The 17,250-nt window shown below is 44.8% G+C and overlaps 1 protein-coding gene across 1 annotated transcript; it reads left to right on the top strand.

Annotated features, from left to right (window-relative positions):
• The first annotated feature begins 1,251 nt into the window (after nt 1-1,251).
• Nucleotides 1,252-13,223, top strand: lrrc10 (leucine rich repeat containing 10). Its single transcript, XM_061229088.1, has 3 exons — nt 1,252-2,005; nt 4,231-4,332; nt 13,138-13,223. Exons 1-3 carry the CDS (start codon nt 1,252-1,254, stop codon nt 13,221-13,223), a joined length of 942 nt encoding a protein of 313 aa, XP_061085072.1.
• The last annotated feature ends 4,027 nt before the right edge of the window (nt 13,224-17,250 follow it).

Here is a 17,250-nt window from a genome sequence, read left to right as displayed (position 1 = left end):
TGCATTCTGGGAGTTCCTCCACAGGCCGGGGTCAGGCCATCGGCCCTGATAAAAGGTCGCACGAAATGGCAGTATTGCGGCCGGACCCCTTGGCCCTCCGTCAGCAGACACTTGTGCAGCTATCAGCAGCATTCCTCGCCCCCCCCGCCCGCGCGAGAGGGGGAGAGAGAGAGGGGAGGAGGTTGGGAGGGCAGGGCCGGGGGGACAGTTCATCATCTTTGTGGCGGATGAGTTATAGTAAAGGCTCCGGCTTTGGGAGAGAGAGAGGGAGTTTTTCAGAGGGTGAGGATACGGGAACGGTGCCATCGCCCCCCTCTCTCTCTCTTTCCGCTCTTTTTTTGTCCCTGGGCTCTTGGGAGCTGAAGACAGTGGTCTGGTGTTGGTGTCGAGGATAACGGACTGAGGCTCGAAGGCCAGGCAGAGGGGAAGGGTCGCCGTGAGACGTGCCTGGGACCAGCGACCGCTCCTGGACGCTCAGGAGAGCTGTGTGCTGGAGATCTTCAGACCCAGAGTCATGGCTTCGGCGCTGAAAGACCCTCCGATTTAACTGCCGGCTGCTTCTCGAAGGAGGACTCGTGTGTGACTTCTGCAGCCTCTCCTGCATCAGCCAGCCCTGGCTGAAGGACTGAGAGTGGGAGAGACTGAGAGAGAGAGAGAGACTGAGAGACTGAGAGAGAGACCGAGAGACTGAGTGAGGGCAAGTGTGAGGGAGTGAGAGAGAGAGAGTGGGAGGGAGAGACAGAGAGAGACTGAGAGAGAGAGAGAGGGAGAGACTGAGAGAGTGAGTGAGACTGAGCGAGGGCAAGTGTGAGGGAGTGAGAGAGAGAGAGAGAGTGGGAGAGAGTGAGAGACTGAGAGAGTGAGGGAGGGAGAGACTGAGAGAGGGAGAGAGGGAGAGAGAGACTGAGAGAGGGAGAGACAGAGAGAGTGAGTTGGTGTGATGATGACCTGATAGACAGGGGCTTCATCCACAGCTGCATGATTTTGGCTGGACCACTGGGCTGTGGGACAGAGGAGCAGAGAGAGGGGGGTGCGAGGAGGAGCGCGGGAGGAGGGGGGAGGAGACAGGGAGGTGAAGGCAGGAGAGAGGGAGGTGAGGGCAGGAGAGAGGGAGGTGAAGGCAGGAGAGAGGGAGGTGAGGGCAGGAGAGAGGGAGGTGAAGGCAGGAGAGAGGGAGGTGAGGGCAGGAGAGAGGGAGGAGGGGGGAGGAGAAAAGGAGGTGAGGGCAGGAGAGAGGGTGGAGGGGGGAGGATGGGGAACGTGCTGCGTAGCCTGGTGGCCTTCATCCCGTCGGAGCGCTGCCAGCGCCTCCTGGTGGGGGACCTGAGCGAGATGCCTCTGGACCGCACGCTGGACCTGAGCGGCCTCCACCTGCGCAGGCTCCCGCTGGCGGCCTGCGCCTTCGGCCAGCTGGTCAAGCTCTACCTCAGCAACAACCGTCTGGGCAGCCTGCCCCCCGAGCTGGGCGGCCTGGCCAGCCTGCAGCTCCTGGCCCTGGACTTCAACAGCCTGGAGGAGCTGCCCGTGTGCGTCTGCGGCCTGCCCCAGCTCAACACCCTGTACCTCAGCAACAACCGGCTGCACCGGCTGCCCCCGGAGCTGGCCCTGCTCACCGAGCTCCGCACGCTGTGGCTGGAGACCAACTGCTTCTCCGACTTCCCCCCGGTGCTGTGCCGCCTGCCCGCCCTGCGCACCCTGCACGCGGGCTACAACCAGCTGCGCGCCCTGCCCCCCGAGCTGGCCGGGCTGGGGGAGCTGCACAGCCTGTGGCTCGCCGGGAACCAGCTGGCGGACTTCCCGCCGGTGCTGCTGGAGATGCACCAGCTGGGCGTGGTCGACGTGGACCGCAACCGCATCCGGCGGTTCCCCCCGCTCACGCACCTGCGCGGCCTGAGGCTGGTGGTGTACGACCACAACCCCTGCGTCAACGCGCCCGCCGTGGGCCCCGGGGTCCGCCGCGTGGGCCGCTGGGCCGACTGCCCCGACGAGGAGGAGGAGGAGGAGGAGCTGCGGGAGAGGAGGAAGAACAGGGAGGAGCGGGCGGAGGAGGAGGAGGAGGAGGAGAGGAAGGGAGAGCGGTGTGGAGAGGGAGAGTAGGGGTGGTGGTGTCAGACATAGAGGTACGGGAAAGGGCCTAAAACGGTACAAGTGCTTGTCGCTGGGGTGGTACCCTATACAGTAGGGTAGAATTGTACCCCTATCCAGCGATATATAAATAGTTTGTATCTCTTTTTTTTTTTGCTTGGAGAATGTCCTCATTTGTACCCAAAAAGAGCTTGCACTGTACTTTCAGTGTACATCTGGGAAATGTGATCCTTGAACAACAAAAGTGTACCTCCACTGTCTCTTTATTTCTGAGAGTTTATAAGGTAGATAAATCTCCAGATAAATCTATTGATTCCAGTGTCCCAACCCAGAGCAGACTAGCGCTGAAAAATGCTTTAGTGACTCCCTTCCTTACTGCCAGCAGAGCGAGGTGCCGCACAGGGACGACAGCGGACTGTCGACGGGGTAACGGGGAATGTTGCTGCTCCTGACTGTGTGTTTTCCAGATGGAAAAAGCAGGGAGAGATTAGAGTGGGAATGTCGGCACTGCAGGGTGAGAAGGAGTCGTGTTGTCATGGCTGCACGACCTCCCTGTCAGCGGGAGGAGGGCGACACCAGACGCTTTCGGGGTTGAGCAGGCCACGCACCCACGGGCAGCGATAAGGCGCGTTCGGGGCTCTCTCCGTCGGGGGCAGACTGTTCCCACCCGGAGAGGCTGTTTTAATTCAGCGCGGTGGTAAAAGCTTTTGATAGATGTGCAAAATTCCACCGTCTCACCTCCTGCACTGAATTATGTATAATCCTTCTGGGGTCTTTCGGAGCTAATGAGAGGCTGTAATGAGGTCTAGTGTCATTATGACAACGTGTTCATTTATAGCTAGTTTTCATAATTATTATATCTACTGTGAGTGAAGAATGGAGACCGCTTAATGTTGCTAGTTCTACTGTTAAGAAAGATATGACTCAACAGAATACAGGTGGAGGGGGATCTTTGCCCTGGGGTGTGTGAAATGCAGGTGAGCTTGGTCTACAAACACACACACACACACACACACACACACACACACACACGTGTTATGGTTTGATTCTGCTTTGTAAGTACAGTAGGCCTCCATGGTTATTTTAGCATTCTGTATTAGCTAATGCAGTTCCTGAAAATGGCTGAAATACTTTCTGCAGCCAAAACAATTGTTTGGTAAAACCTCAAGAAATGTAGACTTGAGAAAATAAGGAGGGGGTTTGTTGAGTGTGTGTTCAAAATGAACACATTTCCTTGTTTCTCTTGTTTAAAGCACCCCCTTGGAAATGGACTGCAATTTGAAAAGTCTCCCCTGCCTTTTGTTACAATGTTATGAATATTCAGTTTCATATTCAGAATATTCAAGTGAATTCTTTCAGAACTGTATCATATAAAAGAAACCGTTTTTTTTAAAAACAGAATCTGTAAATGAATACATAGTTAAACATGTGGGCACAAAGTGTTTTTGCAATGTTTTTCAAACTGCACACTACAATCAACAAATCAAATGTACTAATTTTGACAGCATATTGTTTTCCTGGACTTGGAATATTGTAATATAATAAACTATATGGAAAAATACTATAGAGAACCAAAGCAAATCTGTCTACTCATATTTTATCTACTGACCTCCAATCTGTCTACAGAGAGTAGGCTATATAAATGCCTTGCCTATGTACACATAAATGACTGCACTGCCTCTCTCATTGCAGAAGAAAATATAAAATGAATACAAAATGCAGCAATTCAAGAGAATTTTCACCGTATCCGTTTGTTTTTAAATGAGAAAATCAGTCTCGGGTTTGTTTGTGCTGTTATTCGTGTTTAGTAAGCGCGGTTATTATGTCGTTTTCTGTTCAAGGTGGGTCAAAATGTTTGTCAACTGGCTGCATTATTTGCATAACTATTTTCTAAACCGGAAATCGAATTTGGACAACTTCCAAGATGAAACTACGCTCAAAGCTATTCGTTTTCAAGCAGACAGCACTTTCCTCTTTCAAATTAAAATCATTAAAACAACGTTTCGTCCTAAAAATCCCAAATACAACCCAGCTGGACCTTCTCAGCGAACTGGGTAGGCAAACATATCTTAGCAAGTGTATTTACGCGAATAACTCATTTGTGTTGACATTTTTTTTCTTCGAACGACCTTTCCTATTTGCTCAATGCTAAAGTAATTTCAGCAAACGGCAGAAGTAGTTTACGAACTGGCATCCCAAGATCACATAAAATGTCCTGTATATTTGCTAGACACCAGCAGAGCAACGGCAACGCAATTATAAAATTACTGCATCAATACAAAATGTGGATCGTGAACTGTGTTCTAGCACCTTCTCCACAAGTTGGCGTCGAAGCACGAGGTAAGACCAAACACAGGGGTGTCCAATCTTATCCAGAAAGGGCCGGTGTGTGGGCAGGTTGTTGTTTTAGCACAGGACAATTAAGACAGCTGATTCTACTCATCAAGGTCTTGATTAAAGACCACGATTAGTTCATTAGTATAATCAGGTGTGTTACTGCTGGGTTAAAACAAAAAAACTGCACCCACGCCGGCCCTTTATGGATAAGATTGGACACCACTGACCTAACATTATGTGTATTTTTCCTATCTTTAAAGGGATGCTTTCTGTGGTTACGGAGTACAAAACATAAATATAAAAAAAACAAAAACCCATGGTTCTGACGTGCAGATACAACAAAGAAAAACACAAAAACCGTCGAGCCTTTAATTACAAAACGTAGCGACAAACATACAAAAGAAAAAACAAAATGGCACCTCAGAGCAACACACGAACAGGAAACAAAAAGCTGAGCCCCCGAGGTGCAGCATCGGAAAATAAAAGGTGATTACGGGAATGAACTCTGATGTCAGTAGGCCGTTTAATAACTAAAATTACATACAGAAGCATAGGCTATTCACTTCATTTGAGGTAAACATTTTTCATCACGGAACACATGTCATTACGGAAAATGGCACGAATGACTGGATTTCAGGTTTTGCATGCCTTGTGGGAGAGCGGAGATGAAGAAGACGCGAACAACTCATCTGGTACCGACACTGAAGGGAACACTGACGAAGAGCGGTGCCATTTCGAACTGCGAAAGGATCCAGCTGAGGACCCTGCAGAGGACGAACTGCATGTTTTTAAATTCCAACACTCTTACCATTGCATCTCAAAATAATACGTACGTGATGTGTGGTAGAGTAGCAGAATAGCTGAAAAAATAACGTAGCTAAACAGACCAAGTAAGTGTATTTGTTACGATCATATTGGTAAATACGTGTGCTGTATTGCAACTTCTCTCTGTGTTCGTCTTAATATTCACGAAAAATAATACCACTTATTAGCATACTGTACGGTCTGGGAAATAACAGAAATAATTTAGCTAAACAGATCGGAAATTTGTGGGAGTTTTTTTTTTTTTTTTTCAAGGGAGCCACAATTTTATCAATTTAACAGATCACCCAAGGGTCGATGTCGATGGACGAGGTGTGCTTAGGACATTGCTTGCTCCAGGTTTGTGGTGTGCACTTGCAGATCCAACTGTAGGCTGAACCTGTGTGGTCGAGCGCACCCTCTAGTGGCATAAAATAGGAAATACAATAGGCACGCGGTCGATGGGAACGAGTCGTTGGACGTTATACTCGGACTCCATCTAGTGGGGAAAGTGTAGAACAACACATATCGCTGGTCTATGCTGTCGAGGGTTTAAATTTATTGGTAAATGCTGCCCTCTCCTGTTCAAAATGGAAACTGCTCCACATTGCCATTCTGTTTTATTATACTCCAGGTTTTTGTGCTTTGTGGATTATATTCCACGTTTCATTACATTACATTACATTATTGGCATTTGGCAGACGCTCTTAGCCAGAGCGACGTACAGTTGATTAGACTAAGCAGGAGACAATCCTCCCCTGGAGCAATGCAGGGTTAAGGGCCTTGCTCAAGGGCCCAACGGCTGTGCGGATCTTAGACCGGGATTAGAACCACCGACCTTGCGTGTCCCAGTCATTTACCTTAACCACTACGCTACAGGCCGCCCCCGTTTCAGCATTCATACGATTTTCTGACCTGTTTTTAATTTTGTAACCAAAAACAGTTGGAAACGGTAGGGTTGTTTGGTCTCGTTAAATGACAAGTGCAGTGTCTCTCCCTTCACAAACACTGCTCCAGCCAATACAAAACTTCACCCACAATGCTTTGCATGTCAGAGTTAAGGCCAAGCTGTGGAGTTGTGGGCAGTATCTGATGTGTGGTTCACTGGTTAAGGTCCCTGCTTATGTGTTTATCATGTGAATTTCTCACATTTTGTTGTTGTGATGGCCAGAGGTAATGTGAGCTGACTGATGAGTCAGACTGCCTCTCAACAGGAACTCCACAAGCCCTTTATTGTGTTCAGAGGACGTTTTTACGCTGAAGAAAAATAACAGTAGCTGGGATCTGGGTTGTTTTTATGGGTTCAGAAGAGGCTCCCAGCCGTAACACCCACAGCCTCCCCCTGCATCACTCAGCCCATAAGCACACACACACACTCACACACGCACGCACACACACACACTCATACACGCACGCATGCGCATACACACACTCTCATACACGCACACACACTCATACACGCACACACCCACAGCCTCCCCCTGCATCACTCAGCCCATAAGCGCACACACACACTCATACACACACACACACACACACACATATACTCATGCGCACACACACTCATACACACACGCACATACTCATGCGCACACATACACACACACACATACTCATATACACACTCACACACACACACACACTCATACACGCACGCATACACACACACACACTCATACACGCACACACACACACACATACACACTCATACATGCACACACACACACATACACACATACTCATACACACACACCTACACGCACATACACACACACACACACTCATACACGCACACACATACACACACACACTCATACTCATACTCATACACACGCACACGCACGCAGGCAGGCGGGGAGCAGGAGAGAGGCCAGGCGGATTGAGGGGCTGAGAGAGCTGTTGTGGCCAAAGAGATGAGCTCAACATCGACTCTGACAAACCAGTAGATTAAGCTGAGAGAGGAGGGGCGGAGCTCCCTGCAGACAGGAAAAGGATCAGAGCTGAAATCAGGCAACACTTCCTGCAGAACAGATTCATTACACAACCCCAAACACACATTTGAAAGGAAAAAAGGATATGCATAATGTATATGCAAAAGAGCGTTATTAACATAAGCTTTCCCTGCTCAATAACAAAGATGTTTTCTGCCAAAATAATTCGGTTTCCCTTTTCTAACACTTTGCCCATAATATTTGCATCTATAACAGAATTGTAGAAAAGCAGTAAAATTCTACCTTAATGTCAAATCTTAAACAAGAAAATCCAATGCAAGTGAGAACTTTAGAAGCTAAAGTTCTAACCTTTGTTAGAAAAGTCTTTATGTGCGGTTTGGGAAACCTGCAGTAAAGCGCGATTGCGAGTTGATGTGGACGGCTCGAGTTAATTTGCACTTCAACGGAACAATTGGCCGTGGTGCACTTTTTCTCCAGGTTTCCTGGAAAGTGTGTAAAAATGATTTCTCCCCACCCTGTCTCTCCGCGGTGGAGCTTCTGATCCCGTCTCTTTTCTCCGGAGCGAGCAGCAGCATTCCCGGGCAAAATTCCGTACAGAAGAGAGTGGATGGAAGAGGCCATGATATCAACACTAACACAGTACGTTTAACTCTAATGTACAATTGCTCCATTCTGGCACCATATTAACACCCTCAGAGTTGATTTAACACTTGGAATTATGCTGTTATGTGACAGAGCTTCATTCCACTTCATCATTTGGCATTATCATTTCCGTGAAGGGGGACAGTGGTGATCAAGAATGGAAAAAATTCCTAAAGTATCGCTGCACGGAATTTGAGAAGTAACCATGAGGGGAGGGGGAAAATGCTGTGATTGGTGGATGGAGGAAGGCCACGCCCCTGCCCTTATAACACTCAGGAAATTAGTCCTGAAGGACTATCCCAACAAACTACATCTCATTTTACACAATGTTGTGTGAGTGTATGAAGGAACATTTATTTGAAGACAGAGAGGATAGATGCTCAAAACACACGTAGGACACAATGAACAAAGTCAATGAACTGACAAGATACGCAGTGTTGCAGTTCATATTCCTATAATATTTAGTTGAAAATGTATCTTTTAAGATTATGGATGGATGGACTCCACTGTCTCGTAAGATATGGGAATGTGTTACAGGTGTTCAGATTATAACAATATGGGAATTAATATTTTACATGTCTATTCACATAATATATCAATATGGGAATGACTATTGTACTGGTGTTATAGCATGATGAAAGGGCTGTAGCTGTAAATGTCGGTGTTTCAGAACCAGAGCAGTAATTCTCCTCCTTGTCACTTCCGAGTTGAACGCATCAGAGGGATACTCATGGGTCTTTTAAATGGACCGATGGCGCCCACCTGCTGTTGTGGAAGGAAAGCGCGTATGAAAATGTTCTTCACATTTGCGAATCATGTGACTTTTGTGTGATTTTTTTCACAGTGAAGATTCGCAAATGTGAAAGACGTACTTCGTGCTTGTAAAACATGTTTCGTAGGCCTGCTTTCCACACGTACAGTACACACGTCTTGCATTGATAAACGGTTGTTTGTTTCATATGCACGTTTTGTCTTTTCAAAAACTAATTGTGTTTGATACTCGTGTTTTTCATGATTATTGGTCGTGTTTTTCATTTGACGTGTTTGTTTGCAAATCCTAAAAACGAGTAAAACGTGTCCTGTTTGCTTGTTTTGACAATAATTTAACTATAGTCGCTTCAAATGAAATTTGCCTCCCTCTGCTGGAAATAATATGTGACTACTGCAGTTAACAGCAGTCGGATAATAATTACACTCTGTCGTTTAATAAAGACTAAAACTGTTTTTATTGAATATGAATTTTATTGAGCAATGACAGCACAATACAACTTTCAAGGTAATAAATGAAATAAAATCCAAATCTCAATGAAATAAAATAAATAAAAATTCAGTGAGGCATATGCCTCCCTCTCCTGGACAATCAGTGTCATTACAGCAGAGCGACACAATCCTTGAGTTATTACAGGGACACTTCTGCTTCCCAAAGGACACTCCTCACCACTGTGTTACTACAAGGACACTCCTCACCTCTGTTACTACAAGGACATTGTTGACCACTGTTACTATAGGGACACTCCTCATCACTGTGTTACTACAAGGACAATACTCACCTCTGCGTTATTACAGGGACATTGTTGACCATTGTGTTACTATTGGGACACTCCTCACCACTGTTTTACTACAAGGACAATACTCACCACTGTGTTACTATCGGGACACTGTCCACCACTATTACAACAGGTACTGTAGCACTGTATTAACATTACATTACATTACATTAATGGCATTTGGCAGACGGTCTTATCCAGAGCGACGTAAAACAAAGTGCAAAGTGCATACCCATAACCAGGGATAAGTGCGTTGAAAGACCCTGGAGGGAAGTACAATTTCAACTGCTACCTGCACAACAAAGATAAGGACCAGGGCCTATTTGATTTGATTTTATAAAAAAATAAAAAACAAAGGTTTATCGTAATACTGCAACACACAAATGTATGAACAAACCCCTTACCTAGCCAAACACTGCTTACCTAGCCAAACTAAAACATGCTGATACACAGAAAGTAAATCACAGAAATACAACAATTAAGGTTCACAGGGAGGTAGGGAGGGACAGGGAGAGGTGCTGCTTGAAGAGGTGCGTCTTCAGTCTGCGCTTGAAGATGGGAAGAGATTCTACAGTTCTGACCTCAACGGGGCCACCACCGTGGAGCCAGAACAGACAGTAGTTGTGAGCAGGAGGTGGAGGTTCGGAGAGGGGGAGGCGCCAAGCGGCCTGTGGAGGCTGAACGAAGAGGTCTGGCAGGGGTGTAGGGTCTGATGATTTTTTGGAGGTAAGCTGGGGCCGGCCTCTGAACTGCTTGGAAGGCTAGCACCAATGTTTTGAATTTGATGCGAGCCATGACAGGCAGCCAGTGGAGGGAAGTAAGCAGGGGGGTGACGTGTGAGTGTTGAAGGTTGAAGACCAGACGAATGAATGGAGAAACACAAAAAAACATTGATAAAAACCAGCTGCGCTCTGCAAGAAAACTTAAACAAAGAAGAAAAGTCCACGTTGTAGCATAACAACCCAATGCACACAGCCAAAGCAAGTAGGAGTGACTCAAAAACAAAAAAGCTGAAGTCCTTGAGTGGCCCAATTAGAGCCCAGACCTAAACCCTATTGAACATCTATGGAATGACTTGAAGAGTGCCGTGTATTAATTGTCACCATACAATTTCATGGTGGTTCATTGGCATCAAAACATAGATGCATAAAAGGAGAAACACCTCATACCCACAGTGAAATATGCTGGTGGGTCAGTGGTGTTTTTGGGCAGTTTTAATTCCATTTATTTTTTTGGGCATTGCCCGTCAGGGGTGCCAATAATTCTGGAGCCCACTGTGACTGAACCCACTCCTGTCCTGACTGTAGGAGACTCCACCACCTTTCAGGGGGGTGCATACATGTATATGTATATAATATATTACACATTATATGTAATTCTCTGAGTTGTTTAGATTTTTGAAAGTCTGGAACATTATGATGACCTAACACCACATATTGCAGATACTACTAAAGTTTTATTTTCAAATGTTTTCCCTTTTTCTCCCAATTTGGTAGTGTCCCGAGGGAGAGCGACACGCCTTCTTCAAGCCGTCTCGTCTCATGCTCGTCTTCCGTGATTCCGAGGCGCCCGAGGTGCTTGTTTGTGCGGCGATCTACTAACCCTGCCAAGTCCCTCCCTCTGGAGCAGCGAGCCAATTATGCTGCTCCACGTGAGCCGGCCAAGCTTGGCTTTTTGGCAGGACCGGGAATCGAACCCCGGTCCCCGGTGTGCAACTGCAGTGAGCAGGTCCGCTGCGTCTTAGTGCCACTGCGGCCCCCCAGATACTACCTTTTGCCAGCAAACTCAACAACAAGCCAGCTCGTCAGGAGCATTTGGGGGGTCAGGTGTCTTGCTCAGGGACACTTCGACACAGCCCAAAAATATCCATTGAAGCAGCAGTCACTGAACTAACTGTGGCCTGAACAAGGCCAAGCCGTGGCCATATTGGCGTCCCAGACTGCGTCCCAGACAGTGTTGTAGGCAATGTGCCAAGCGCTGAGCATTGTCAGAAAACAATCATGTGTTGTGCATGGAAAAAAAAAAAAACAAGTAGTGAACTGTTCATTTGTTATGGAATCAAGAAATAAAGATGCTACAGAAATAGGATAAAAGACGGATTTGTTTTGGGAAGATCTCAGTCTGCCTTGTCCGTCTTAGGAATGGATGAGAAACTGTTCATACGTAATTGTTCAGTGCAGACCAGCTCAGGTTATTTTATGTCACTTACGAGTCGTATACAATAAACCCACTTGCATCAGACTCGGTTCTCTTTGAGTTTTATTTTGAAGAAGTTTTCATTTAATGTGGAGCCCTTCTGGCCCAGACTAGGGCAGTTACAACGCAACAAGATCCAAGAAGCTATACAAGCATCAGCTCACGTCTTACCAGTACAAATGTGTGGAAGTTGTCATGGAAAATATCCTTTATTCCTACTTCAGCAGAGGGTGTCAAGTTGTTAAGCATTATTAGTTTTGCAATGACCAAGTCATGTGGACACAGACAGGGTGATTTGAGTATCTCAGAAACTGCTGCTCTCCTGGGATTTTCACGCACGCTAGTTTACAAAGAATGGTGCAAAAAAAAACAAAAACAAAAAATCCAGTGAGCAGCAGTTCTGCAGACCGAAACGCCTGTCTGTGATTGACAGATGCCAGAGGAAAATGGCCAGACTGGTCAAAGGTGACAGTGAACAAAAAAAAGCCAGGACTTAATATCATATCTTATCTTTCTTGTACACATGTTATTCCCCATTTCAATATCTCTCTTTCTCAGTCAGCAATACCTCGCTTCTAATTGTATTTCGAAACTCGAAACTCAGCGTATCGTGTGTTCGGGACAGATGCAGCAGTGTGAAAGGGGAAGACTCACAGACGTCTCCCCTTCCCGAGCAGGAACTTATCACAGCAGGTTTGCACAATGCCTCAATGTACCAGGAACACGTCATGTCTAGGAAACGACAGAATTCTAAGTCCAATCTCTAATTTGTCCAAGCATCCTGCCCTGCAAGCAGTTTTCTAACACAGAGGAATCATAAAAAGTGAATCATGCAAAACATGGTGTTATTCGGTATTTTCCAACTTTTCTGAAGCATACACATTATTTTATTCAATTCAGGTTACATATGGGTCACTATACTTCCAGCACAAATTAGCAGTTAATCAGTTATAAATATATAGGCATACTTAATCGTACTTTAACATTTGATTTATAAGCTCATCTGTAATGAATGACATAGGTTCATTGGATTACATTTTCTACAGTTGACACTGTGGTTTCTTGCGTTTCCATAAGCTTTAATGATATAGGTTCATTGGATTACATCTTGATTATATGAATAAATAGGCAGCATACATGTGATATACATTGATTATAGGCTGCATACATATTGGTATATTTTTTGGCATGAAGCTTTGAGAGTTTTGGAGGAACCAGCTTGCTCAACTCTAACAGTTTGATGTTTTAGTCTGATTTTGACTTGCGATCGATTGTCATAAAACGGGGGAAGAACATCTTGTTCTGTGAATTTTTCCTACACACAGTTTATACAGTACTGTGCAAAAGTCTTAGTGTGAGGCGGAAATGATTAAAATCTGGCATTGTCACTCTGGCAGTGTGCTGGTCAGCTTGCTGGCTTCCTCTGGTACGGTGGCAATATGTAAAGTAATTTAACCCCAGGAGCATACACCGTTAGCCCCTATCTTCTCTGCACCCATACGGGCGGGAGCCTGTGGGGGAAAGCAGCTGTCTTCCTGAACCCCCTGTAAATCCCCCTCCTCGTACATTTCGATCAGGGTACGACATCCTTTACGGCACGGGAAGGTTTCAGCAAGCACCGCCTGCTGGGCTCCAGACTATTCTCTTGGACCCCCCTTCCTGACTCCCTCCCTCTCACATCTCCCCCATTCCTCAGTTTCCCTGAATGTATGCGTAAAGCATTGGATGTTTCATGACAAAGTCAGTTTAGATAATATTCATGTTTGGTATTATTCTGATTGTTTCAGTGCGACCGGTGCAATGGTTTCATTTCTGCAACATCATAACCAACCAGGAACCAAGGAGAAACTGTATGGAGCTCTGCCCCAGTGAAAGCCATGTGCCTCAACCCCCCTGATCAAATCTCGTTTCCTGGGGAAGCCTGGCTCCAAATTCCAAAGGGTTATAAATGCCAGATGGTTCATTGCAGACCTATTTGAGTGGTCAACATCAAAGACCTGATTTGGGATTTAAGGAAACCAAACCAAGCAATCGGGGAGGATGCAATCAGACTCCCGTGCACACCGTGCACGTCACTTCTACGTACAGGGTGTCTGTAGCCAGACTCCCGTATGTAGCTTTTATTACCAGGTATGACTTTTAAGACTCCGTAATTTGGTTTCCTTTGTAATACTTTTATGTATATTTTATTTGGAACTAGAGTGTAATCACGTATGTAACCTGCCTGGTAAAATAAATTGTTAAGACTTGATCTGTGTGGTTTCACTTACTGACACTCAATGTTACACAGGGAATGCTTGGTTACCCACTCGACCTCGACTCGAGGTTGAGGTAAATTTACGCTGAATGCATCACGGCGTATAGCACCCGTAGACCTCTGATGGTAAATCACTCGCCTCCACGTGGTAGTTAAATCATGTCGAGAACAGCCGTAGCTAATGTTGGCCTTCTTGGGTCCCTAGGCTGTAAACAGATATACCCAAAAGTAGCTATTCCTGCGACCTCTGAAATGACTGCAGATGTCTTGCCAGCTCGTGAGACGTGCACATAGCGGCCGATGTGACATGCGGTGAAACCAGCAGAGGACTGTTCAGAAGAGTAAATCTCAGAACAGGATTCCTATAGCGATCAAGTCAAAATTATAAATAAGACATCTACCAAAGGTAGAAAACTAATCAAAATTATTATTCTAAATGGAGTCAGATATAACGAAGGTGAATGTATTGGCCCTATTGTGGAGATTCTTGGTCAGCCCGGACCAGTAAAGAGCGGAAGGCAGAGTGGTACTACTGTCTTCGTATCGCGGTTTATTTATTGGCTGATCTAGACTCTCCGCATAGGGGCCATTAATATTTAACCAAACTACTATTCTTTCAGCAACACCAGAAGGACAAGCATGCTGATACCTTCGGCCCTCGCTAAATTCTGTGGTTGGGTTAGCGTGGGGTTGTACATTAGGCACCTGTATAACATTCTGTACAGATAAGATTCTTTCAAAAATAATTCAATGAAAGGTTCTAAATTAACATACTATACATTTTACATTACATTTCAGTCATTTGGCAGAATAGTTAAAAACTGAATCAAATCTATATTTTTTGTGACCACCCTTCGGCGTTAAAACTGCATCACTTTTCTGAGCCAATGCTGTCCTGCAGTTCTATAGACCATCTGCAGGGAGGTTGTTCCAAGCATGTTGGAGAACTTGCCACAGTTCTTCTGCAGACTTTGGTTGGCTACTTGCTTCTGATCTCAGACAGCCTTGATCAAGTTTTTATGTAAAAAGTAGTCAATTGCTTACAGTACTATGTTACTTTTTAAAATTAAATACAAAAATGTCTCTGTAAAATTAAATCTTTTGGAAAATTAGTATTTGGAAATCTCAAATGTGTTCTTTTGTACTAACACACACAAAAAAAGAAACATATATATAATAAAGAGTAGTACATTTCTGTTTAAAGAAAGCCAGATGTGGGAGTTGGGTAAGAAAGGTGAGGTTCGTCTTATCACGATAATAACAGTCACTTATTAAACTACTGCAGTCAAAACAAGTCCATTCTATAATAACCGAATTATAGTTGTCAAGCAAATGTATGCTATAGGTAAAACATACACTCACCGAGCACTTTAATAGGAACACTTTTACTTTATTGCACCTACTTCTTCGATTATCTAATCAGTCAATTGTGTGGCAGCAGTGCAATGCATACAATCATGTAGATACGGGTCAGGAGCTTCAGTTAATGTTCAGATCAACCATCAGAATGGGGGAAAAATGTGACCTAAGTGACCGATCTTTGACCGTGGAATGATTGTTTGGTGGTTTGAGTATCTCAGAAACTGCTGATCTCCTGGGATTTCCACACACACTAGTCTCTAGAGTTTGCAAACAATGGTGCAAAAAAACAAAACAAACGAAAAAACACAGTGAGCAACTGTTCTACAGACAGAAAAGCCTTGTTAATGAGACATCAGAGGAGAATGGCCAGACTTGTCAAAGCTGACAGGAAGGTGACAGTAATGCAAATAACCACACATTACAACAGTGGTATGCAGAAGAGCATCTTTGAATCACACAACACATCATAACTAAGTTGACAGGCTAATAAATACCTATGAAAGTGCTCACTGAGTGTATATTATGTAATACACGACTGCCAACAGAGGCTGGGGGGGGGGGGGGGGGGGGGTGAACAGTGATAGTGAACTGTTCATTTTTTATGAAGAAATAAAGATGGTACAGAAATAGGATAAAAGACGGATTTGTTTTTGATCTCAGTCTGCCTTGTCTGTCTTGTGAATACATAAGAAACGGTTTGTATGTAAGCATGTATGCAGACCAGACCGAGTTCTTGTGTGTTACTCTTGAGTCATATACAATAAACCCAATTGCACTAGACTCTGTTCCAGTTATGTATGATTTAAGGTTTTAAGAAGAAGTCTGGAGAAAAGTGTAGAGAAGACAGGACCTAACTCGGGAAATTATTCTACCGCAAATGTCATGTTACATCCTTGCTTACAATAATCTCGCTAACGTTAGCCGGCTAGTTCACAAGAAAGCTTTTTCGTGTATTTATGCAAACGGTGTCTCGTAAACGGGATTTAAACTGCATCGTCAGATAACAACACTAAGTGCTATTTTCGAAATAAAGCCGAAGTTAGCGAACAGCCATTACCTTAATGTGACATATGGTGCACAACCGCTAAAACATGCATTTACCTTTCTGTCGCACTGTCGCTGTGTGATTATTTACGAGTTTCAGGTGAGCACCACATGGCTTTTCGACAAGGGTTTATTTGGGAAATGTAGTTCTCAAGTCTCATAAGCTTCAGCAATCGCGTCTCTTTATTGACATATCCCACACATGATTCAAAAACATAAACATTGAGTCACGGTTGGCCGAACCATTTTAATTGCAGTAAACGGGGGTGGAATTATTAAATTTTATATTCGCTTTACTGTTTATCCGCGCTATGTATTTTAAGTTGCCTAACTTCAAAATTGAATATATGAAAAAAAGATTTGTGACCAACTGTTTTATTTCATTTCTTCAGTTGCATTTATTCGTATGTATTCAGAATTAAACGATATCCCAGCAAAGGCAGCTTACCTTTCATTCCAGTTGTATTTGTGAACTGTGCCACCAAGCGTGTTACGACAGGGACACTACTCACCACTGTATTACTACAGGGACATTGCTCACCACAGTGTTACTTTCAGGACACTCCTCATCACCGTATTAGTATAGGGACATTACTCACCACTGTAGGGACACTGTTCGCCCCTGACTTACTATAAATGATGAAGTCATTTACATAATTCTTTAGTCAATCCTTCCATGTGTAGTGTATGTGCATAGTAACTGTTGGGATCCTATAATGCCTAATTATAATAATAATAATAAATAAATAAAATAAATAAATAATAATCTAATTTGCTTTGACGATTGCCATTCTCCCTGCTTTAACCGCAGGCTCTGTCATCTTCAACCAGCCTGGCATGCACAGACGTTGGGCCCTTGAGCAAGGCCCTTAACCCTGCATTGCTCCAGGGGAGGATTGTCTCCTGCTTTGTCTGTTCAACTGTACGTCGCTCTGGATAAGAGCGACTGCCAAATGGCAATAATGTAATGTAATGTCTTTCGCAGAAATAATGAGAACAACCGAATAACTAAACACCATAAACTCCA

The sequence above is a fragment of the Conger conger genome, chromosome 19, assembly GCF_963514075.1.
Source record: "Conger conger chromosome 19, fConCon1.1, whole genome shotgun sequence".
NCBI lineage: Eukaryota > Metazoa > Chordata > Actinopteri > Anguilliformes > Congridae > Conger > Conger conger.
This window is presented reverse-complemented; position numbering and strand designations above follow the sequence as displayed.